This window comes from Diabrotica undecimpunctata, chromosome 10 (assembly GCF_040954645.1).
Source record: "Diabrotica undecimpunctata isolate CICGRU chromosome 10, icDiaUnde3, whole genome shotgun sequence".
Classification (NCBI taxonomy): Eukaryota; Metazoa; Arthropoda; class Insecta; order Coleoptera; family Chrysomelidae; genus Diabrotica; species Diabrotica undecimpunctata.
This window is the reverse complement of record NC_092812.1, coordinates 78484157-78510502: the sequence shown is the minus strand read 5'-3', so window position 1 is coordinate 78510502 and position 26346 is coordinate 78484157. Positions and strand designations below refer to the sequence as shown.

At 30.9% G+C, this 26346-nt stretch overlaps 1 protein-coding gene across 1 annotated transcript in view; it reads right to left on the bottom strand.

Moving 5' to 3' along the window:
• The window catches only part of LOC140451778 (lachesin-like), a 652628-nt gene extending 630559 nt beyond the window's left edge, over window positions 1-22069 (bottom strand). The window contains exons 1-2 of the mRNA XM_072545633.1: window positions 21969-22069; window positions 1957-2108 (exon numbers count right to left, since the gene is read on the bottom strand). Coding sequence (XP_072401734.1) covers window positions 1957-2108; window positions 21969-22069 — 253 coding nt within the window. The remainder of the gene's footprint in view (window positions 1-1956; window positions 2109-21968) is intronic.
• Window positions 22070-26346: the final 4277 nt, after the last annotated feature.

The window sequence follows — 26346 nt, the reverse complement described above, 5'->3', positions numbered from 1 at the left end:
ATTCCATTTTGTTGAAGCATTTTGTTTCGCTAATTAAATGAAATGTTACATATTTAATGTACAATATTTCAAAACTATACTGAAGAATATATCATATATATATATATATATATATATATATATATATATATATATATATATATATATATATATATATATATATATAGGTATATATATATATATATATATATATATATATATATATATATATATATATATATATATAAGAAGATATAAACAAAGCTGCTATAAATTAAATAAAAAATAGGCTAACTTTGTCCCAAATTATTTTAGTAAAATTATTTTTTCTTTTAAATTTGTGAAACAATTCAGGCTTTTTAAATATAAAAAAATAATATTTTAACAGGCAATGGTTAAAAAGTTATTCTAATTGTTTATAAGCAAAAAAACGACATGTTTTTGCAAAATTATTTTGCAATATTTAAAATGATTTTTCTTAATTTAGAAAGAAGTAAATATTAGAACAAGTCTTCTTCTTTCAGAAACTACCCTTAAAAGTAGTAAAACTATATAATTTTCTAACTTCTATTGTTGCAAAAAAAATTAATTTGGGATAAACAAATAAAATAACTTTACCGATCACTTTGAAATTTTGAACGTATTTTAAGTACTATAAAACACAGCATTTTAAGCGATATACATGTTACAAGTTTATTTTCAAAAAAGTTATTAACATTTATAAAAAACCAAAATTTTTAGCTTATTTTGCAACTTCGTTAGCAACAAATAAAGATAGAAACATTTAGAAAACGCTATTTTGAAAGTTTTTATGTAACTTATAAGTTTCTTTTCTTCTAAAATTTGTTTAAAATGCTTATTTTTTTGCTAATAGACGAAAAAAGCAAAAATTTTCCGTTTTTTGACCTTAATTTGTTAATAACTAATTAAGTCTAAAAAAATCGACTACAGGAAACATATAGCTTTTTGTTAAAGAGGTCCATACTACTCAAAACAATTGTCATTTGCTGGCCGGACGAGTATCATGAAAAAATGCTTATTTTCCTGGACTATCAGTGCTATGTTCTAGGCGAGGATACCACGCGATGGTCTCCGTAATGAACGCACCCCGATTCTTTTTGACACTCGCACAGCCGAGTCTAGACCAAAGTATATTTTACAGTTAATTTTATTATTTATATACTTTATTATTTATACACACTAGCACTATTTCGTAGACAAAACTCTTCTCGCAAGTACATTAGCTCTTTTGCTGTCGTGTATTCCCCAGTGATCTGGAAACCGTAAGAGTTTGACACTATTATGTTTAACCAATCTGACGAGTTTCTCTCGGCATTCCCGCACTAGGCTACAGTCCACCTTAGGGCTTATAAGAGCCCCTATTGCTGCTTGGCTATCTGTGAATATATTTATTCAGTTCAGTTCGAAAGCCCTTATGTTAATTTCTCTTGTACACCTAAGATAGAAATTATCGGCCATCAACTTTAAAAAATACACAAGCGCAGATTAGGAAAATGACCGTCAACTCCTCAGAAATGAACGAAATCCAATAATACTTTTCTTTAGATCTACCAGAAAGTTTCTACAAACCGTAAGATCTGATGAACCGATGACACATGTGCTGTGATTTGAAGAAGGCAATAACGCAAAGACTAGGCGGTCTACTCTCTTAAATATGCAGAAAAATAGAACATGCTTTTTTAATTTTATTAAAAGCCGATATAAATCAAATTTAAAGTTTTATAATGTCCAAGCTTTTTAATTTACGTTCTTTAAAATATTTATACGGAAATTATTGGGTCAAACTCATTGCGGGTAAATTATTGGCAAATTTTATTGTCAAATTTATATTTAAACAAATAATTTTCAATAAAAACCTAAAATAAAATTTAATAACACTGAATTTTCACAGTTTTACCACGTAAACTAAAAGTATCAATATCTTATATTAGTCCGAAAGGCTGTAACAAGTCTTACCTTCTGTAAAAATGACTTGCAAGAGAGTGCAAAAAAGGAAAGTTGCTTGCGTAGCTGTCATATTGTGAAGCTGACGGGTGGCACAATGCCTATTTAAGAATCGCATCTTCGATTTCGTTGAACTCTGCACGTATTTCAACCATTCTGGGGACCTGTGAACAAATCACTGAATGAATATAAGCAATTTCACGCCACAGGCGTTCGGTTCATGTTTTTACAAGAAACGAGAACTGTTTGTAAAAATATTTTATATTATTAGATATTATAAGACATGTAACAATTTTTTTTGTACGATAATACGCAACAGATAAACACTATTCAATTTTTTTTAATATAACTGATCGTAATAGACTATTTTTATCTTGTTGCTTTACATACATACGTATGTATACATAGTATTTGGCTAGTTATATATATATATATATATATATATATATATATATATATATATATATATATATATATATATATACTATAATACAAATACAAATCAAACTTACTCTCCTTTGTAAACATAACTAATATTCTACTATATATATGTACAAATTTGACCCATTACTTCTTATTTCTGTCCAGCATTCTCGCTTCTGACCATATTATTCCCCTTTTTTCCGATGATGTTTTCTAGGATCCTATCCCATTTTTGTCATGATCTACCTTTTTTTTTATTCTTTGCGTTGTTGTGTGACAAATTTCTTTCACCGGTTTTGTATTCTCCATTTGTTGATTCTATTTGCAAATCTTTTTTTATTTGAGTGTTTCGTTGTGTTTGTTACTATTTCATTCTTCAAATGACTCTCTCTGACTTTTCTGACTCTCCTGGTCGATGCTATAAAAAGTAAACACAACACATCCAATATATATATATATATATATATATATATATATATATATATAGATAGATATATATATATATAATATATATATATACATATATATATATATATATATATATTTATATATATATATATATATATATATATATCTACGGCATAAAGTGGACTCCGCCCATGTTAAAATTCAGGTTCAATTGAGCTCCGTGGTCAAGTGGATACCGATATACGGAGCTCACTTGACCATTCCATAATATTGGTTCTGTCGATTCGTCAACATGTAGAGTTAAATAATTTATAAAAATTTTTTGGAGCCCGTAAATACCCCTGTATCATAAATGTATATCGTTTAGTTCACGTGTATATATTATAGGGGTCGTACAGATCTTCTTCAATGTATATTTGAACCATACGTTTATCGGTTTAAGTAAGCTCTGAGAGTTTGGCAACTGTGTGATTATACCGTATATTTTCAACATATACCCTGAACGGTTCATATGGGCTCCTTATTTTTATCTACTGTTCGTAGACAGTGTAATCTAATACGCATTACACCGAGTAACAGAGGATATTTTATTACCTGATATAACTACGTACTGAAAGGTAACTGGTTCTTTAAAAACAGGTATATAGATACAAAAGGATTTGGGCTTATTATTTAATGTAATATTCGGTGCATAGGAAATTTTATTTTGTCTGCATTTTTAAAAATGTTGTTCTTTTATTTAATATAATTTTATTAGTTCAATGCCAAACTCGATGTTTTTTTTAATTACAAAAATTTCGTAATATATTTTGTTTACGTGAGTATGTCTTTGTACGTTTTATGTAAGCATCCGATTAATAAAAACTAATTTTATTTCATCCAATCTTCTGCGATATCTTGTATAAAGCTTTTTTATTATTTTAGTTCTGGTCTTATTTATGTACAACATATGATATCTCGATAAAAGTTTATCTCAAAATAAATATGCCTAACATAATAATATAATAATTTTTCTAACAAGGTATATTCGGCAGCAGATGCATATAGTGCAAGCGTCTATGTTTTAAGGGCGGAAGGATGTGCACCTCATTTTTAGCTGACAAGCTTGCGAACAATATTATTTCTGGTCCTCAATTTACCTTTTAGTTTTAAACAATAATCTGTGACTGACCCCGTGCGATACAAACTATTTTCAAGGAATTTATAGGGAGTCTACGTTCAACAATTTCATGACATTATTGGATGTTCAGTTTTGTGAAGGCGTCTATGTTAGGGAAATTGAAGGAACACACACGGCTAAAAATTGATTCATAGTTTATTTTTATTGTGCAATAATAGGTGTATCGTCTATATAATAGAAGTCTTAGTATCTACCGGTATGGATCATTCGTTTGTGTAAATGTTATACAGTGTAGGTGCCTTTATGCTACCCCAAGCGAGACCGTTCTTCATCTGCTATTTTTACCATTGAGTGATATAAAAAATATTCTCTTGTGTAGGCATACGCAGAAATTATAAGTGAGTTTGTTATCTAAGGGGATACCATATAGTTTTTCAAAAAATATTCTGTAAGTTAAGGTGTCGTAAGCGGCATTTAGATTGAAAAATACCACCACTGATACCCGATATTTTTCGTACCCATCTTTGATTTAGTATTTGTGATGTACATCACTTTGAATAGCTGACAAAATAAAGATATTGGCCGATAGTTTTTGTGGTCGTTGGAGTTTTTGCCAGGTTTAAGCAAGGTAACAACTTTGGCATATCTCTAGACTTTGGGTATCTCCTAATTTGAATACAGTTGTTCATCATCTGGATAAGCCATTGTAGTGTTTTTGGTCCAGATGTCGTAATAAGCTTTGTGCTCAGGTCCTCAATGTCGGTATTTGTATTATTTTCCATTAAATATATAGATGGTGGATCCAAGCTCAAAATCGTTAAAAGGTTCTCTCAGCTGACTGGTTTTGTCCTTTCTTACTTTGAGTTATTCTTTGCTTTTTTTCCGATAGAAATAATATGTCTATATCTATAATGTGGTTTTCAGCGATCAGCTATATACCAAATACCCTAGGTTAGGCCCTATATGTGTTTCTTGTACTAGAAATTAGTCAGATTCGTGTTTAGCTCATATGTCTGATAAGTTTAAGTAAAGTAAACTTTCTTGATTTTTAGATTTACCCCCTTAACAGTTATAGATATATGTTATTAGAATAGTTGGTTCTAAAAAGGACCAATTTGACAAAATCATATTAAGGGGGTGACTGAAGAATTAGCCGATTAATTAATTAATCATTACCCGGGGTATGCCCGATTGCGGTGGTCTTATTAGTACTTCAATCTACCTAAAGGCTCGTTTTTTTAACCCCATAAGTAATGCGTAATCTTTTACTTTTTATTAAAAATTTAAATTTTACATGCCGTGTATTACTTTTTGAAGATATGTCGAATCAGATTTGTATAGTAATAATTTTAGGTTCTAAAGAGCCTCTTTGTGGAAAATAAATAAGTTTGTGATATCTGTCACAACTCATATATAGATAATAAAAAAATAAACAGTTAAAATAATTGTAAACAATCTTAACTACATACATCGGCGCCACTGTTCAGGTGATGGGTTTATCACAAATATCAAAGGTTACATTTTAATTCAATGTTCTACTTACGTATCTTCAATATTAAAAAAGTAGAAAAAGACATGTTTATGCTTTTATTTTTTTAAATCTATTCTATTTTCTTTCTAGAGTTCCGTCTTTTTTGAACGATCTGTGTTCTTTTTTCAATTGGGCACTTGTCCAAAGCTATGACAAATACTCTGTCCTCTGCTATTCTACATTAATATGACATTCATTATTTTCTCTAAACACTCTGTCCTCTGATATTCTACATTAATATAACTGATTTATTTTATCTTTCTTGCAACTATTTTAATGTTTATCCTGTGTATCTTCTTCTTCTTCTACTTTTTCTTTTTATATAGACATAACTCTGTCTGTTTTTCAATGTGCCTCCAGTAAGTTGCCTTTCCATTGTTTTCGTGGTCGTCCTACTGATCGTCTTCTTATGGGTTAACCGTCTCTTGCCGTCTTTATTGTTTTATTTGTTGTCATTCGGCTTATACGATCGTTTCATTCTACTCTTCCATTTCTTGATGTTCTTCACCTTGCGTCTACGTCGTATATCTGTACTTCTAGCTCTGTCCCATAGTGTGTTACCATCAATTTTTCTAAGTGTTTTCATCTCTGCTGTTTCATATCTTTTTGGTCATCTCTGTGTCAGATCTTGTTTCTGCCGCGTATGTCATTATTGGTCTGATGACTGTTTTGTAAATTCTGCCTTTCGTTTCTTTTCCGATATTTTTATTTCTTCATAATGTTTCATTTAGGCAGCCTGTGGCTCTGTTTGCTCTATTCACTGGGTCTTCCACTTTAGTTTCGAGCTTTCCGTAGCTAGATAATGTGATGCCTAGATATTTAAGCTCTAACACTTGTTCTATTATATGACCTTCCAGCTCCAATTAACATCTTAGTAAATTTGCTCTTGTAACCATGCATTTTGTCTCTTTTGGGGAAATTAACATGTTAAATTTTCTGGCGGTTATATGAAATTGGTGCAGCATACGTTGTAAATCATTTTCACTGTGAAAGAGTAGTATTGCGTCGTCTGCACAGCAGATTATTTTAATTTGTTTTTCTTCCATTTGGTATCCCTTTTTAATTCTTATTTTTTATTATTTCATCCATAATCAGGTTGAATAATAGAGGACTCAGGTAATATCCCTGTCTTATCCCATTGTCACCTTTAATAGGGTCGGTTAGTTCTTCTTCTACTTTTACTTTTATTGTGTTGTTTTGGTATATATTTTCGATCGTTTTGATTTTTCCTAGAGGTATCTCTCTTGCGTACAATAAGGGGATAACGTTTTTTTAATTTGTGTATCTTCTGTTTATCATTATTTCTTTTGTGTACTAAAAATTAAATTTTGGTTATTATTTCTTAAGATTCTCTTAACGTGTTTATTAATTGTCTTGTTTCATGTGTATCAAGATATGTGTGTCATGATAGACTGTAATGCATATTTCATTTAATGTAATTAAAGTGCTCTTTGTGTTTGCCAATTACTTTCTCACTTCCTCAGCGATAGGTCTTTTTTTCCTCATCAATAACCTTATCCTCGCTCAATACAGCTATTTTAACCCTCTATAGCCCCGTGTGTACTCAAGGCAACAAAGGAGTTTTTGATGCAGAAAACTTTTTTAAAACAATTTACGACTCTAGTATGCCCTCTGTTAATTTCAGGCAACATTTGGTTATACATTTTAATACACTCGATGAACCTATGACAAAACCTATATGGAAATGTTTAACAGTATGTCAAATGGACATGACTGCCTTATTAGTTTGTATTTTCGATTGATTTATTGTTATAAATTGTGTACAATATATTTTAAAATACATACAGAGGCATTATATCAGCATTTAGATATTGATTACCGTTGACATTTGTCTATTTTATTGTGTTGTTTCAGTACTGTGATAAAAAACAGGTATGTTGCTTAGATAATAAGAAAGTGATAATGAATTTTCGAGGTACTCAGATATCAATCGATCCAGGATCAAATAAAATGGAAAATGAAGATGATTTGTACGAAGCAAATTTAGACCAGGATACCAATTTAGATTTGGACCAAGATGAAGATGAGGGCGATACCGATAAAACAGAAAAACACACTGAACAAAATGTGCTCAAAAGGTCAAAAATGATCGTAAAAAACATTCAGTGGAAGAGTGGTTTCCGAACAGTATTTTCAATTCTAGAATGGAAAGATAATTCACCAACATGCAAATTATTAGAACCGGAATCCCCTCTACATTATTTTAAAAAGATGATATCTACCAATATGCTGGAAAACATAGTAGAACAAAGTAATTTGTATGCACTGCAAAAGAATATAAATAAACCATTGAATATGACACTAGCAGAATTAAACCAATTTATTGGATATGTTCTACTGATGTCAATATATGGCTTGCCAAGGACAAGATCATTTTGGCAGAAGGAAACACGTGTTGCTTAAATAGTCGATACTATATCTAGGAATCGCTGGGAAGAAATAAAAACTAAAATGCATTTCAATAATAACGAAAATATGGTCAACAATAATGATAAGTTATACAAAATTAGACCATTCATCAACGGTCTATTTTAAAATTTTCAAAGTATTCCAATGAGTGAAAAATTGTGTATTGATGAACAAATGATACCATTCAAAGAGGCACATTCTTTAAAACAATATATGAAGAACAAACCCAAAAAATGGGGATACAAGGCATTTGTTTTGTGTGATAGCAACGGTATTGTTTATAACTGGGAATTATATACAGGAACTGTTAAACATCCTCTTCATTTGCCTAATGTAGACACCAGCGGTAATGTAGTAATAAGATTGTGTGAGATAGTCAAACCAAACAAATACTATAAAGTATATTTTGACAACTGGTTCAATAGCATTCAGTTGCAGATTGAAATGGAAAAACGTGAACTGCAATGTTTGGGAACTGTTCTTCCAAACAGATTGCCTTATTGCCATTTTTCTGATGACAAGAATATAAAGAAACAGAGCAGAGGTACTGTAGAAGAAAAGCACGCTACAGTAGATGGCATAAGACAAACAGCGTTAAAGTGGTACGATAATAAACCGGTTCATTTGCTTAGTACATTTGTTGGTTCTGAGCCTACTTCGTTAGTCAAGATGTGGAATAAGAAACAAAAATCAAGAATTATTGTATGCTGTCCAAATTCAGTGCAATTTTATAATAAATTTATTGGAGGTGTCGATCTTATGGATTCACTAATTGCTTTTCACCGAACAGACATAAGATCTAAAAAGTGTTATCTAAAAATATTTTTTCACCTTCTGGATTTAGCTGTTGTTAACAGCTGGTTGTTGCATCCTCGTGATTGTGATTACCCTTGTTGTCGTGATTGTAATTACTTTGAAATTAAAAAGAAGTTGCCTTTGTTACAGTTTAAGTACCACTTATGTAGCGTACTGTTAGCAAGCAATGACCAGATCAAAAACAAAGGACGTCCCAGGCTCAGTGAAATTGAGAACGAAATTGTAAAAAAACAGAGGAGAGGATCTACTGCTATTGTCCTACCAAAGGAAGTTAGGCTTGACCAAACCCTTCACTGGCCAGTAATTTCTGAAAAAAAGGGAAGATGCGAAAAACCAGGATGCTGTAATACTTCTAAAGTAATGTGCGATAAATGTAAAGTTGCTTTATGTTTTACAACTACAAATATTTGTTTTTTTGAATTGCATAATAAATAAGTATAAAACTTAATTCGTTAGTTTTTGGTAAACACTCCCAAAACTCTCCCCAAACGAAATTTAAAAAATCTAAAAAAATTAATAGTTGTTGTAAATGGATATTTGAGCACATATACAAATTAAAACATTTTATAAACAAAAAAGTTTACAAAAAAGTCGGGCAATAGAGGGCTAAGATATTTATATTTCACTATATGCTCTATCATTTGGTTTTCATTTCAAATTTGCACCTATGACGAAATTTATAATATCTAATATCTGGTGCTTTCATATGAAACTGGAATAAAACACTTGTTAGATAATATTTATTTGTTTTGAGTACACTTTTTTTAGAACCTAGTATATAAAAAAATAAATATTTGTCTGTCAACAAATTTCTATATAAAAGTACGAGGCACTATTCTCATGCTGTGAGCTTTGCTGCTCTGTTACTTTTATAACGCTTAAGCTATTTTTAATTTATTTTCAATATTTTTGAGGTGTGTTTCCTTAAATGAAATTAAATGAAATTTACATTAATTTGATAGTTTCCATTTTATTAGTGCTGGTGGTATATGACTAGCATCTGTTGGTACTATATATCAATTTCAACATGTGGAAGTGAGAGCACTCTCTTGTTAGTAATTTCAGTGTAAATTTTGACCAAACCAGAAATAACCCATAATATTCTCCCCGTGTGATCTTAGTATTTCCGTTGAATAAATAGTATAGGGTATCCAATATTTCAATCAACGGTATGTCAGAGTGGTTTTTATTAATTTTTATATATATTTGCAAAATGAAAAAGAAAGTTCAGTACAGGCAGTTAAACAGCTGATCTGTCAATTTAGAAGTAAGAGCAAGTACCAACTTTGCTGAAAAGTATACCCATACACAAAAGTGATGATAAAATGTACTGCACAAACTGTAGCGGTAAAAGCTATATATAAGCTATATATTAATAATTAGGATATACAGTATTTTTTCTAATACACCTGGAACGATTGAGTGAATAGGTGAACTATCAAATAGGAGACCATTAGTGTGGAATTAGAACAACTTAATAAATCGTTGATCAATTATTCACTATTAGGCAGTTAAAACATTAAACATTAAACTAGTTATTTATAGATTTTAAACAAACACATGATATAATCATAAGAATGAAACCATAGAATACTAATGCCGAACAAGGCTTACCTAAGAAATTAATTTTAACAAGGAGTAATCTACAAGTAAAATAAATATGCTTTTACAGAAAACTGGACAAAGTGCTTTAAAAGGGTGAATGAATTAGCGTAGGTAACAGCTGTTTTGAAACCTAAATATTATGAGAACAATTGGGGATATTATATTACATAAACTAAACCGCTTGTCTACAAAAATTATCAGGAAAATTTGATACGACAGGACAGACTAATGACTTTACAACTAATTGCCACATAAATATCACTTTACACAAATAGGATGATTTTGTATAATATAAGACAATTCATATATTATAAATTATACCTATATAGATACAAATAGTAAAATAAAATTACAACTATTATACACTATAGTAAATACTTATTTAGATAAACGTAAAATATTCCACAGAACGTTAAAAATAAATGTTATAAATAAAGGTGCTTTTCAATTCGCGGTAAAAGATTTGATAGAGTTCAGCACACAAGATAAATTCGTAACAAAATTCATATACCAGTAAACGGTACTCGATACAGCAGCAAAGTAATTTTGGCAATAAATATGTAGGTTGTACTTTATCCCATTGGAATCATAGCACCCGCTATGGAAAATGGTGTCTTCTTTGACATACAGCAACCACAAATGTGAAATCAGGAAAGATTAATGTGAAGTTAGGAACATTATATACTTAATGAAAAATGTTATGGGAAATGAAATGGGAATAAAAAAACATTAAGCTAGTTATTTATAGATTTTAAACAAACATATGATATAATTATAAGATTGTAACTAAAATGCTATGGAAGAACTAGGCATACCTAAGGAAATAACTGTCAACTTACTTTCAAATGTACAGTTACCTCAAACAGGAAGATGCCGTATCTCCAATCGTGTTTACGATCGTTTTGGAAAGCATCGCCCTGAAAGCTAATACAGAAAATCTCACAGTTTAATAATCAAGGTCTTCAGATTATACGGACTTTCGAGGATGAGTTTAATATAGTAGCGAGTATAATTATTAGTAACAAAAAAACATTAATACATTCAATAGAAAAAGCGCAGAAAAGGGTCCTCCAAATCAACGATAATAAAAAAAATATATGGCTATCATAAGAAGAGCACTACGAAACAGAATAGGACATAATATTTTAATAGACCAGTACAACTTTAAAATGGTTCATCAGCCTAAATAGTTGGGATTTAAGAGCACTTTTAACAAAAACACTACAAAAGAGAATAACAGAATACAAGCTGGCAATGCTAAGTTTTAAGCAAAAAAATTAAATCCAATCTTTATTTTCCTGTTTGACCTTAGCATTAGTTCCCGGTCGTAAAACATTTCTGGGGCTTTTCTTGTGAGTTTTACTTACATTGTTTTTTTATATCCTGATTTTAGTAGTTTGTATTACACTTCTGGATTTAAATTTTCAAACCTTTCAAAATTATATGGGTCTATTGTTACGTTATATGCCCTATTCTACATCGTCTCTTTTGTCTTTTAATGAACATTTATCCGGTTTTCTCGTTACTGACTATTATACCGTTTTTTTTTGCTGGTATGTAATAGCATTACTCAATAGTATTCTAATATTTAATCGATGGATTAAATCCGGATAGCGGATAGATAATCTTTACTTTTTTGGAGAAATTATATTCTAACACACAAAAAACCTATTAAATTGCCAAAACCTTCCTTGGCTATTATATATAATCGTCTGGCTGGTCGTTGGATAATAGAAAGCATGAATGTAGCAGTTTTAATGGCTTGCTAAAATCGGGAAGCAGAGATATCAGTACCAAGTTAATAACTCTTGGAATTGTTGCTTGACCGGCAAAATATTAAATACCAGAAGGTATAACGATAGCAGTCTCACTGCGACCTCGATGGAGAAGGCAAAGCGAAACAACTTCATTATTATTAAACAACATTATATTTTCTAGTAAAATCATCACGATTTTACAGTAAGACAAATTTTCTAATGTTGGTAATCAAAAGATCATGTACGTACCACTGGATTCCCTATTTCGGTATCCAGCAAACTCCTTGTAATAACGATACAGGAAACAAATAAATAAACCAGAGATCTAATAAAATACAGATTCTCGATTCAAATAAATCAAAAATGAACGAACAGCTTACCAAAATAGAAATAACGTCCTTTTAACACGTAATCCATTAACGGTCAATTAACAAAGCAGCTCCTAGAATGATGCTTATGATATAGATTTCATAGGAAACTCTCTCCCGTTCCTAAACGACATCTTCAACAAAGTCCAGAGAGCATGAAAAAAGTTTTACTTAAAATCAACGAGGTGAAAACCAAATACAAGCAAATACACAGAAGAGACCAATTCAATGAATTTAGATAAAACATTAAAGTCAACAACTACGTTTTTTAAAGTATGGAAGACTTTAAATATATTGGATCAATAATCACAGTTAATAATAAAGCCACTGAAGAAATAAAGAACATAATACAAACTTCAGACCTATTTTAATATAGTGATGCGAATTATGAAGAATGACTAAAACAAATAAGGTTTTATTACTATACTGCTACAAATCCGTATAGATTAGGAACAGATACTGAATGAAGAAAGCTCTTATAAGTCCAGGAGAATTAATTTTATTGACTAAGTTAGATCGGACACAAAATCGGATATCTCAAAAAATTAATATTTCATTTGATTGCAGATTCATAGAAGACCGATCAACGTGGAGAAAAGTTGTAGTTAGCGAAGACTCACCCAGTGTTGTAGCGCTATGTAATGATGACGATAAAAAGAAAGGGCAAATAAAAAAGCAACAAAAATGAACCAATGGTGCAGAGCTGCTTAAAAATCTTGATTGGAAATAATTAATAATGTATATGTATAGGTCATTTCCAGAGCCAATGTGCTAATTGTGCGTAAAATAAAACTTTTTAGACTAAATCTGCTACAGGATTGTGTGACCCAAATACATCCATAGCTAAAAACTATCGATGTTTGTATGAAAGATGAAAATTTCATTTTTAAATGCTAATTACAATAAAATGGTAAATTTATCGCTACGGGACATACCGATGTCGCGGTGTCTACCCGCGAATTTTATTAATCTCTTTTAAAAGAATATTGGCACGTACACATAATCACATAATTGTAGACGGTATCTTGTACATAAATACTAAGAAGGTTGTCGTTGTTATCTAAGACTAAGTTTGACAATTTACAGGAGAACCATGTTGGAGTACTATTACTCAGGACTCCCACATGAAGAACATTTAGCTGATAGTTGTGCTCCTAAAGCGCATAAGAGTGTTATAGCTCACAAAATGGCTTCAATTACATTGCAATTTTTTAAAGTTTTTGTGATAAAATGAAGTGATTGATTGTTGTTTTGAAAAAGCAAGTTGTTTTTTTATTTTTGTATTCCTATCATTATATAAATGTACCTGATATTGTAAAACCAACAACATTTTTCATAATCTAGTCTGAAATGGGCTTTCTCTTACTGATAACTATCAAAAGTTTTATTAACTTCTCGTTAATATAATTATGTAGGTATTTAGATTTTTATCTTGTTCTTACTATAGTGCTAAAACACAAATGTAGTCATAGTCTACTGTATTTTTTTCGTAGGTTTCATAGTTTTTAACTGTGTGATAGCCTATGTGTCTATAATAACTTACGCATAGAAAATAATAGAATTTTGTACCTCATAATTTATGTTTATTATCCTTTGTTTTTTTTGGAACATCTAAAAGTATAGCAATACATTTTAATTATTAAACAAAAGAGAAAATAAAAACACTTTTTGTGGTGTGCCACTTAACCTTACACAAAATCGTACACAAATAGTCAAATGGTAGTAAAAGTTTCCGATATAGGCAGACGGCAGAGGCATCGCCGCGCACGATGTCCATACTATGACATGTTTTTCATACGGTTTTCGGATCGATTTTTTCAAAACATCAAATATAATCTATTTTTGCCTTTCTTTATTTAGGCTAACCGCTACTGTTTTTTTCTTCAGCGTTTCTTCTTAATCTAGATTAATGTTATATTTACAATTCTTTCTGAAACGAGCTATAATTTTTCTCAAATATCCATATTGTTTGGTTAAGGCGCCTTACGGTTTAGCATGCTGTGTCAGATGCTCTTTAAAGTCTCTTTCAATATTAATATCGTTTGAGAAATTTTTCCCAGATACTTATATTTCGTTAGCTAATCTACCATTTGAAGTTCAATTTTCTTTTAATATTAGTTTAAATGGTCCAGTAGTGTATTCGAACAGTTCAGTTATAAGCAAAATTAGGTGTTGTTGTACACCTAATTCTTTTAGTATCAGTCATAAGTGTATCCATTTGGCTCTGTCGAACGCTTTACGATAATCTATAAAACAAATCTATAGTGGGATATTAAATTCCCTAGACTTTTATACTTTTTTTGGACTTTTATAATAATATCTTTAAAATTAAATGTTTAGTGAAAATCTCTACGCGACTTTAATGCATTAAATATTTTAATTAAAAATCGACATACCTATTGAAATTAGACAGTAAAAAATTATGTCATTAAAGATTGATTTATAAATTATTGTAGTTTAAATTCAACTACGATATGAAACAAATATTGTATGTCATAATCTACAGTAATCGAAAAATTACAAAGACCTTCCTGTTGTACAGTTTTCTTGAATTAATAGGGTAACAAACATTATAATCCTACCGAAGGGGCTTCTACTTTCATAAACTGTTACACGATTACTCTATCCGATGTACGTACATTTATGGACTAAATGTTTCAGTGCCAATGCATTTTAACAAAAAATACTAATTAATAAAAATGGAAACTTAACTTTTCCAAGTTTATAATAGACACTTTATTTTTGAAAATATATAAAGCAAGTAATATAAATTACCGTCTTGTTTATTAAAACTAAAAAGTAAACTAAAGTTATGTGTCGGTTAACAATTTATATTTAACTTCATTAGCCAAATAATCCTGAAATTCCTCCATGACTAAATTGATGGATATTTAAATAAATTTCAAGTTCCAAAGTGTACCTGCTGTAAAATTTGAAAATCTACTACTAATACAATTATTGGCAACATCGCAGGAGTTTAGAAATGTACACAGAATGGTAAATACGGATCCCATAAATGGTTTATCCTTTTGTGGAGTCCACTTAATCCTACATGTTGGTCGGAGTCTACATAAAGCGCTACTCAGATAATAGTATACACGGTGTATATTTTACTGGAGTTAGTATAATACCGTTTTAGAACGGAGCTTACATTAACCGCTAGATGTATATATATATATATATATATATACTAGGTCTTCTATTATACTTGAATCGGATTCACTCCCTGCCTCTCGACGCGTTAGTGTTCTGAGCTGTTGGACGTGAATCCCTGTCCTGGCATTTGGTTTTCACCTCTGGCTGCGTTGAGTAGTTGAGTTACTGTGACCAAATGCCCATCTTGGTAGTTAGTATTCGCCTCTAGTTGCGTTGAGTAACTGAGTTACCGTTGCTAACTACCCATCTTCCTGTCTTTTGTTTCTTTTTCTTTTTTGTTCTCCTGAAGAAGCTACATACAATTGTAGCGAAACGTCGAGATGAACCCACTTTTGGGTCACTCACAAATGACACGGTCCAAACCCGGAAGACGAATAAACTATAATTCTGACTCTGGCCGTGGAAGCCTACGATTTCATTATATATGTAAGTATATGTTAGATTAAAATAATGTTTACAGAATATACAAAAAAATCATTTATTTATAGAGACATACGCCAAAACTCAAAAATACAAGAATATTCAAAACTTTCTGAAATTAAGAAAAACATTGATAAGTAATTAATATCTAGTGTTTCCCCCTCGGGCCCTTGTAACAGCCTGTACACGTCTAGGCATTGAGGTAATTAACCTCTGGATATCAAATTGATCCAATTGGTCCCATATTTCTTGAAGAGCCGCTGTAAGTTCAGCCAAGTTGTTTGGACGGGGTACTCGTGCTCGAAGACGTCTTCCCATCATATCCCATAGATGCTCTATGGGATTGAGATCGGGACTGCAAGCTGGCCAGTTCATACGGACAATTCCCACCTCCTCTATATATTGGTTGACGATTCTAGCACGGTGAGGACGCGCGTTGTCGTCCATAAAAATAAAATTAGGTTCAATGAATGGAGCAAAAGGTACCACATGCTGATCTAAAATACTTGTTATGTATCTTGCAGCAGTCATAGAACCTCTATCTACAATAACTAAATCAGTATGGGCTTCTGAACTGATACCAGCCCAAACCATAACGGAGCCCCCCCGATAACTTATTCTTTCCGCAATATTACATTGAAAATATCGCTCTCCGTGTCTTCTCCAAACCCTTTCTCGGCCGTCTGGTGACCTTAGACAAAATCTGGACTCATCTGAGAACAATACATTGCTCCAATCTGCATCACTCCAGTTTTCATGTTCTCTTGCAAAAGCAAGGCGAGTTCTGCGATGTTCTATGGATAGTATTGGAGATAGGGCTGGCCTTCTGGATAATAAATTACCTTCTACAAGTCGTCGACGAACTGTCCATCTGCTTACATCCACATTTCTCACTTCGCTCAGACGATTTGCCAGTTCAACTGAAGTTTGATGCCGATTTCTCAAACATGATGAAACCAGAAATCGATCATCTCTTTCGGATGTTACCCTTCTACGACCTGATCCTAATCTTCTTGTGAAGTTACCGGTGTCGATAAAACGCCGAACTGCTCTTTGAACCGAAGATCGACTAACACCCAACATTTCAGCTGCATAATATTGGCTACGACCATCTTGAACTAAAGTCACCGCCCTTGCAGCATCTGTCGGAGTTAGAGACATTTAGGAAGGATAATTAAATAAAAATGTAACACGTTTTAAAAATAAAATCACTACACTAGTATGGTTGTTGAATTAAAAACAACATTCAATAAATAATATCTACTTGCTTCAGACCCTTTTTGACAAAAACCTGAAATACCAATTTGTTTTAAGAAATATAAAAAGCAATATTAAAAATATTATTTTATTTCTCGTATACGAGGGTACACCTAAATTTACATACGTAATTTAATGTCTCTAAAATTATACAACTTCAAATAAATGATAAATAAGGAATGGATCGATTTTTTTGCACCTGAGTGTATATAGCATTAACGTTTATTACCTAAAAGTTTTAGAAAATAGATCTAACATTTATAATATAAGATGTGAAAATTTGAGTAAGCTAATCAAAAAAATGGAAATTTTTTGGATGAAAACAGAACCAACAAAAAACTTCTACTAGATAAATCCGCTATTCAACAAAAAGGTATTTTTTTGTCAAATTTAGAATGTTAGCTTGCGTAAAAGTAAGACGAATTTTATGAATGACGCATATGTCCACTCTCGCCATCCGCATTTAAAATCTAGCAGTAATCATTCCAATCAAGGACCTTTTCAAGAGGTTTTCCTAAGAATAATAATTCTTAGCAGGTAATGAAAATAGTTTTATTAACATTGCTACATTCCCCTATTATTTAAGGAAAAGAGCCTGGTATATTTAGGATGCACTCTGCGTAATTCACCGTCAAACATTCGCATCGAAAACAATATTAGGAAACTTATAAAATACCATGAAATTGGCCATGATGGAAAACTTTGTTAAATATAGTGAGAATTAACATATTTTTAAAAAGATATGCACAGAATTAGATTCCAAGCACGAGATATTACTGTATCATACTGAGGTGCGATGGCAGTAAAGAAGTACGCTTATATTATTTGTGAGAGGAGTCAAAAGCATTTTTTATTTATTCAAAAATAAAACATTTCTTAGAATAACTGTATGAACCAAGTTTTAAGATTTCACTCAAATATCTAGTAAATATTTTTAATAACTTGACCTAATTAAATTTACAACTTCAAGTTCAAGGTTCTGGAAACGAAAACTTGGAAGTGTTTGTAATATATTTGTATTCGAGTCCAATGCAATAGGAGCAGCATATGAATTTTTTGTTGTTGGTTGTTCTGGTTGTTATACTTTTTTGCCATAATTCGACAAGACATATCAGCCCTTTGCTCAGTTGCAATTTTATTAAAGTTATTATCTGTTGAAAATTGTACATCTCTCAGTAAAGTATCACCTTGGTATGTTGGAAATATCAAACAGTGGGAACTACCGTTTTGACGAAAATGAATAAGCAATGCTGTACCAACGCAAAGTTCCTAGACGGTGTTGAATTTACATCCTCGGAGATGAATTACACGTCACCTAAAGGCTTGGCATTTTATAGTTAAACTGTATTAGGATTACGCAGAAAAATCTGCCTTTTGATTCTATTAATAAAATGGTTAAATATTGTTTTCGGAAGATGTTTACCATTTGTTGCCATATTATTAGAATATACTTTTAGAATACCTCCAACTATATTTAAATTAGGAAAAATATGCAAAAATACGGAATAGGGTGATGCTTTGTAGCACCCTTTCGGTCACGCTTTTTTTTAGTGTAATGAAATATATTTTGTTAATAATTCCAAATTATTCCCAGTTATGGTTCTCTTTTGTAAGGTAATGTCTTTTGGTAGGAATATTTGCATTTTTTTTTAATAAAATAGGGCCCGTTTTTGATGTTGTTAATTGACAAAATTGTGACTAACTGTAATATTTACTTAAACGAAGTTAAAATTCTTGTGTCGTCAATTGACGACACAGTGACTGAAAGGGAATTAGCTAGGAGAGTACTACCTAATAAAGTAAATAACCGATTGTCTGTTTTGTACTCAAAAAAATGTTTTTTTAACGAATAATTTCTCAAATATATTGTACCTAAAATCTCAACATCGACACGCCTCTGGATTCTAACACTAATAAATTTCGATGGGGACGCCTTGTTTTATAGAAGGAATGGAATTAGTTTTTGAACAGCGGCGCGTCTTGTCTGTTTAGGGTAATATTCTTTTGAAAAGACAAACCAGATAATAAAAATTTTATTCAGTCTTTTCGAAGTTTTATTCACAAGTTTTTACTGTTCGTCATTTAGCAACATCTGAATAATATGGAATGTATAACGGGGAGACTGCTGGTTCTGAAAGAATAGTGCGGGTAATAAGGCGCGATGAAATGTCGTAAGTAACAATGTAGCACAGACTTTAATGCTACGTTTTGTGTTATTGTTTTTATTGTGCGATTTATGTTGATGATACAATTACGCTCTTATTGTTTTTTTTTGCTTGGTGTACAATTTTATCAACAAGATGATTTACATAAAATTTAAAATATCTAAAAATTATTGGAATATAACTTATTAAAAAGAGTTTTCCTCTTTCTGTCACCAATGTGAATTCAGAATAAAAGTTTTGAGTAAACCATAATAAAACGACATTTATTTTCATTCGCTAAAGGTGAAAATTCTATCAACAATTCTATTTTATAACCATTAATACTCAAACATTTATAAAAATGGGGCTGGAAAAAAATTTAATTCGTATGAGGGTATAGCTCTTAAATTGACTTATAGAATAGTTTTTGAAGGATTGGGAAGGAAGGTTTTTATTTGGATAAAAAATAAGTTACACATTTCTGAAGATACCGTAATAAACATTTGTTATAAGTACAATACTTAATTATTGCTTAAAGGTTTAAGCTCATTTTCAGGCACCTCTACTTCAAAATATGGGTGGTTCAGGTTTGTAAAACTGATCTTAAATATCTGCCAATAGTGCATTTTAAACAAGAAACGAAAATAAAATACAAAAACAATATATATGTATATATATTGTTGTACTTTTGAATGTCCATAAGCAATAAAAAACCGATATACAAATTTTATTACTTAAATAAAAATTAAAATTATTGATATTTCATAAAGACACGGGCATATAAATTTTCAAACATCCTGTATAAGACAGAATATGTATTTTAAGTTGTTCGAAGAATTGTTCATTAGGCCTCAGAGACAAGACTTTCAAATATTATCGATAAGAAATTTAAATAAGTCGGTTATTGTGGAATGGATTTACCCGGAATAAAAGTGTATATAGAAAGTGTTGAACAATAGACCGGGATTTGCGGTGGTTTTTCTCCCCGAAAGATTATATCGGTAAAAGTTTATTAACAAAAGACATTGAATTAAGAAACAGGTATCGTTTGTAGCTATTAGTAAGAAATATTTGTAAAGCAGATAGATTTAGTTAGAATAATTAAAGAAGGTTGTTTTCTGGAATTACCCGAATGACGTTTTATAGAGAGAGTTGGTTGGTAACGATATACGTCACAGAGGTGGATGATTTTTATTGGTCAATTTTTGAATGCAAGGAGGTTGGTTTTGGCTATGAGATAGGAGAGAGAAGAAAAAGTTGGTTAGTCAGTTTTCGTCGTCCAAGAAGGAAGGAGCTTTGTGATTTGTGTTTGTTTGAAGTTCCGAAGACGTAATTTACCGGGTGTGTTTATTTGCTGTGTAAAAGCTGACCAGTGTGAGGAACGGGGTACAGAGAGATAGAAAACCAAAGGGTATTAGAATATTAATAGCAGACGAAGCCGGAAACATTTGGAGTTGTAAACAGGCGCGGAGATTGGCTCAAAAGGAGGCTGCATAGACTAACACTAGTTGTTGGGTTGCAGATACAAGGACAGATAGGAGAAAGGTGTACGTCATCTGGACCACAATAGGAGCAGAAGCAGAGAAAGGATTTTTTGTTGTGGCGTGGCCATAGAATTGCAACGGCAGAGAAGGAAAGGTCAGTCAATTTTCATTAGAGCCGGAGTGTGATTTTCATTTATTAATTAAGTAAATTGAATAAATAATAGAGACAGTTAATTTTGCGATCACTTAAAAAAAAAAAAGAATTATAAAAAGAGCTTAGTTATAACACATATTAAAAATCAATGTAAAATAACATTTGGGTCCATGATAGAAAACAACTTCTCATATATTTAAAGTTAGTATATTGCAAATATTACAGGATTGATTGTTATATAAAATTTCATTAAAAATAAAGGACATCTCACATATAGTTCAGTTGAAATTCTATGTATTTTATTCAGGTCATATTACCTATCCCGATTAGGAAGCCAATTGGAAAATATTTTGAATCCACGATCAAAGGTAAATAGTACAATTTAAATAGCCTGAGATTGTAATTAATTAATGCTGATTTATTGTGATTAATTGGAGATTAGATCATTTAATAAATATAGACAGGATTTTTCCTAAATAAGCAATATAATACAATTTAAATAGCACAACAATATATATATATATATATATATATATATATATATATATATATATATATATATATATATATATATATATATATATATATATATATATATATATATATATATATATATATATCATAATATGTTATGTAAATGACGCAGTCCTGATAGTGGAGACTGAAGAAGACTTACAGATAATAATGGTTATTTTAATATAAAGGCTAAGGAGTTTAATTTAAAAATATCGTCACAAAAAACAAAAAGAGCGATATCAAAGGAATCAATAAGGTGGAAACTAGGGATCGAAAACAAAAATAAAGTGATTCCATTTCACAAAAGTAAAATGAAAATACTAAGAAGAATAACAGGAAAGATATAGATAGACAGATTAAGAAATAACGACATAGTAACGAATCTTTTTCTTACTCTTTATAAGCAATTCTGATTGGTCATTGAGAGATTGATACCTCAATGTAGGGTTGTCACTCGATCTTTTGTGCTGTCGTCCAATACTTCTGCCGATTGGTGATTTATCTCTTGCAATTTTGTCCAAACGTGTATACCCCATTTCGTTAATTTTTAGCATTATGCATTAGCAAAATGGTATAAGATAAAATAGTTAGAATAAGACAAAAAAGTTAGAATAGCTCGAGAACTCACTACTCGGAAAAAGAAGCAAGAATAAAGATGCAGTGACAATATTATAATCGAATAAGAGATGATTTCCAAGGAAAACAAGCAACATGCCTAAATAAAACTAGAAGAGAAAAAGGAGAAGATGATTTGGAAGCTAGAAGTAATCTGATTTAGATGATTTGTATTGCATGTTGTTGTTTGACTCTTTAAGTAAACGTATTTTCGAGGAATTGCGAATTCCATCCCCCTACCTATCTTCGCGTTAAAATCTCCTCTTAAGACCTTCACACGCTTTCTTGTCTAGTCTTGTATTATTCCTTTCATGTGTTTATAAAATTCTTCTTTTCTTTCTTCTGGTCGCTCTTTACTGAAAACATGAGCTTTTAATATTAATTAATGAAAAAATTTGTCCCTTGGTATTAGTTAGCACAATTTTTTTGCCTTAGATCACTCCACTGCATCCACTTAAGTTAGTTATCTTATTCCTTGTAGCTGTAGTTCGGTATACGTTGAAAAAACAGAACGTATTATACGCACTCGTTTAAGAGAACATAAAAAAAACTGATGTCTTGGTTACTAAGAAAAATCATTTGTTGCAGAACTTAGTATAACACAAGACGACCACCAAAATTTATTTGAAGAAACACAGATGTTTAGTAAAACATCACACTTCTCTCTATGATCATCAGTGAATCATTCTAGAGCATCAGTAAATGATTCTAGCAGTAGAAGATTACATCTACACCGGCCTCGGCACCGCCTTTGATTATGTCTTTCACTTTTACAGACCAAACATTAGAAATAACCAATTCCATATCATGAACTATAAACCTATGATATATCTATACAGTAAACTGATACAAAATACTGACAGCGAACGTCTACATATTTATGAATACCAGAACTATTTTTTAATAAAATTGTCGTCAATTCCTACATTTATTTTATGTATTTTACCGTTATTAAATCAACGATTTTACCTATTAGTAATATTCCGAACAAATAATAATTTTCCCAAAATATTTTATTTTGTTTTGTAGTTATGTTAATACAATTGGACAATATAGAACTTTGAAATAAAATAACGCCACTGTAAGCGAGAGGACATAATATATCCTATCCCCTTTAGATTCAAATATTAACACAAAAGTTTGCACTTATAATAGTAAAATACTCTGCAATATTCTCTTCTCTGGCTCTTTTAAATGAACCCCTATTCTGAAAACGTACAGAAAACAGAATTTGGAAGAAGGTACCCCTAGTTGTCAGTAAAACATGTTTAAAGAAAGGGCTGTGCCATTTCGTCGCGTTAAACCGAAATGTTAAAATAAAATGCGGCGTTAATAAAAAGTTGTTACCTCTAGTTAATTATAAAAGATAATATACATGCTTAAATTAGCCTAAATGTTTATATTTATATAAAAATATATAAACCAGATTTCCCAGACTGATAAGAAATTCAAATTCAATTCATTTTCAGTCTAACCATCCGTTTAGGATAAATTGTCCCAGTAGGGTTTGATTATAGGAGATTAAAGCATAGTTTATTTCAATATTATTTAATAAAAGCCCATAATTTTTCTTATTTTTGTGCGTATTTTAATAATTCTCTCTAAAATCCTTAAGGTTACTTTTTCATTTATCTCATTGGGATTTTCCCACGACCTGGAAGGACCTGTCGTCTATACTTAAGTCGCCTCCTTTAACGTTTTATACTTTGATTGTAGTTGACACGGTAGTTTTACTAGAGATATCCTTGAGGACCTTAAATAAAGTGGTTTTTCGTTGCCTTCTAGATTTCCATACCGTTGATTGGTTCCACTTTGACTTCATTTAGGCATGATTTTTCACTACTGTACCGTTTCAATTTTCTAGTCTTTAAAATTTTTGTTAATGCTGTACCAAAATCTGACAACACTACCTCGTAGAGTATTTTTTTAAGTATAAGTACGCCGTACGAGACAAACTGCATATTATAGATGCAGCTATACTCTCTTTTCCTTAAGTACCTAATAAAAATTTTGATCTGAACGTTTTCAAGTTTTCTAAAAAAAAAGGTATGCAACAAAAAACAACCATATTTCAATTCATTATTAGTTTTGATGTTGCAATGGCTGCTGACATTAAAATACGTTTATGTGATCGAAAACGAACAATTCAGGCGGTAAGTCTGAGGTAGTCTTGTGTTTAAACCATAAAATATAGAAAGATTTTCTTATTTGCTTCCTAGAGTTCTTTCCCTGGGCAGGCATTCAGTAGCAGTACCCATCAATTAGCCCTTCGTCAATATTTTATCAATCTTCCTTCTTCATCGTCCTTTTGTCAATGAGGTAAGAATTTTTTTTATTAACTCCATTGAGTACAACAATCTGCCCATTGGGCAATTATATGAATGAATTTATACTTATTTCATTTACTGAGCATTACGCATTTTTTTATTGTGGCATTTAACTACAGAATTTTTTGCATATGATTGAATTAAAGATATATAATTGATTTTATGAGTAAATTTAAATTCGTTTCATTTATTACGAAGTTTCTTCTTCTTCTTCTGGTTCCTATCCGTTTCGGATGTTGGAAATCATATTGGCAATCATGACCTTGCTCGCTGCGGCTCGAAACAGCTCCGTTGAGGTTTTCTTAAACCATGTTCTTAAATTCCGCAGCCATGATATTCTCCTTCTCGCTTACCCCTGACTTTACCTTGCAATATAGACTGCAGCATTACGAAGTTTAGATAGATACAATTTTTGCATATAATTGAATTAAACATTGATAGGATTGAATTAAACAACCTCAACTTTTAAAATACTTGGGCCATGTAAATGTACATTGGACCTTTCAATTGTGGTGGCTTTTGTGATTTGAAATAATTAAACAAATTAGCTGTGTACATTTTTCAGGTATTAACTATATCGCGAGGCTCGATTATTAGTTCATCTTGGTCATTATGTATACCAGTGATTTTATTTTTGTTAAAGATTTTAGCAATTTCCTTAATTTTTTTGTGAAAATTGAAGCTGTCGCAGAGTTTATATTGGTTTTCAACTTGGGTGCAAAGTATAGTCATCAAGATCTCCTTCGCCGCTATAATTTCTTAACGAATTTTGCTGTTTATACTTCGGTACCCAATTTGGTCCCGCCTAATCTTACACGGCCTGCGTTTTTTCATCTCATTCATCTCTAATATTTTTTCCATTATCCACTCATTTTTGATACATAGCATTGAAAGTGGTACACTATCATATGCATTTATCAGATTTATAAAGACTACATGAATTTAAAGGTTGTGGGGTAATTTTTTCCCAATAACCTTTAGAAAAAATATGCTGTCTATACAGGATCTGCATGCACGAAAGTCATTTTGTTCGTCTACATCTGTCATCTCTTTTGTAATTTTATTTTTTATTATTTTTGCATAGCCTTGAGATTGATTTTATGACCCTGTAGTTTCAACAGTTCTTTGACTAATAATTGATTTGCCTTTTTTCTTGACAAATAGGATCTCTTCACACACGAAATATAAGACTTTACAACCACTACGAGCAACACAAGTGAGCATAAATTTTTCCAGACCAAAATGACTGTCTTTATGACCACATTTTTATTTACTTGTCTATAATTATCATGTATAACCACTCTGTATAAAAATTTTTTTCCAAAAAATTCATTTTATAAAAATCTTAGCAACATACATATTAGTACAGCGTTTTAAAAACAATTTTCGTTGCTGTTAAGATTAAATATTTTACAGAGAGTCGATGATCCTAATTTCTTAATAAACCATCAAAACATGTAATTTAATTATTTTTCTAAATAGAAGTCAGTTTTCCTCTTTTTGTCAATCGCTAAAAAGTGCACAATACTTTTAATATTCATTTCTTAATTTTGTGGCAGGAGGTTTTGATATATATTTTCATAATTTATGATTATTTAAGGTAAAGCATTATCAAATTCCATATATAACTCACTAAGTTATATCTCACAAATTTCCCTTCATTTGTTTTAATTAAATTATAACTTGTCTCAAAACAACTAGGACACTGCATTACATCTAACACTGATAGTTTTGAAAGCAATTGCAATGTATTTATTTCGTTGACCATATAATTATTAAATATTCATTCTGTCAGTTGTTATACAATGACAATACATGTAAAATAGATAAGGATCAAGAGTTTATTAATTTATTTTATAATGAATAACATT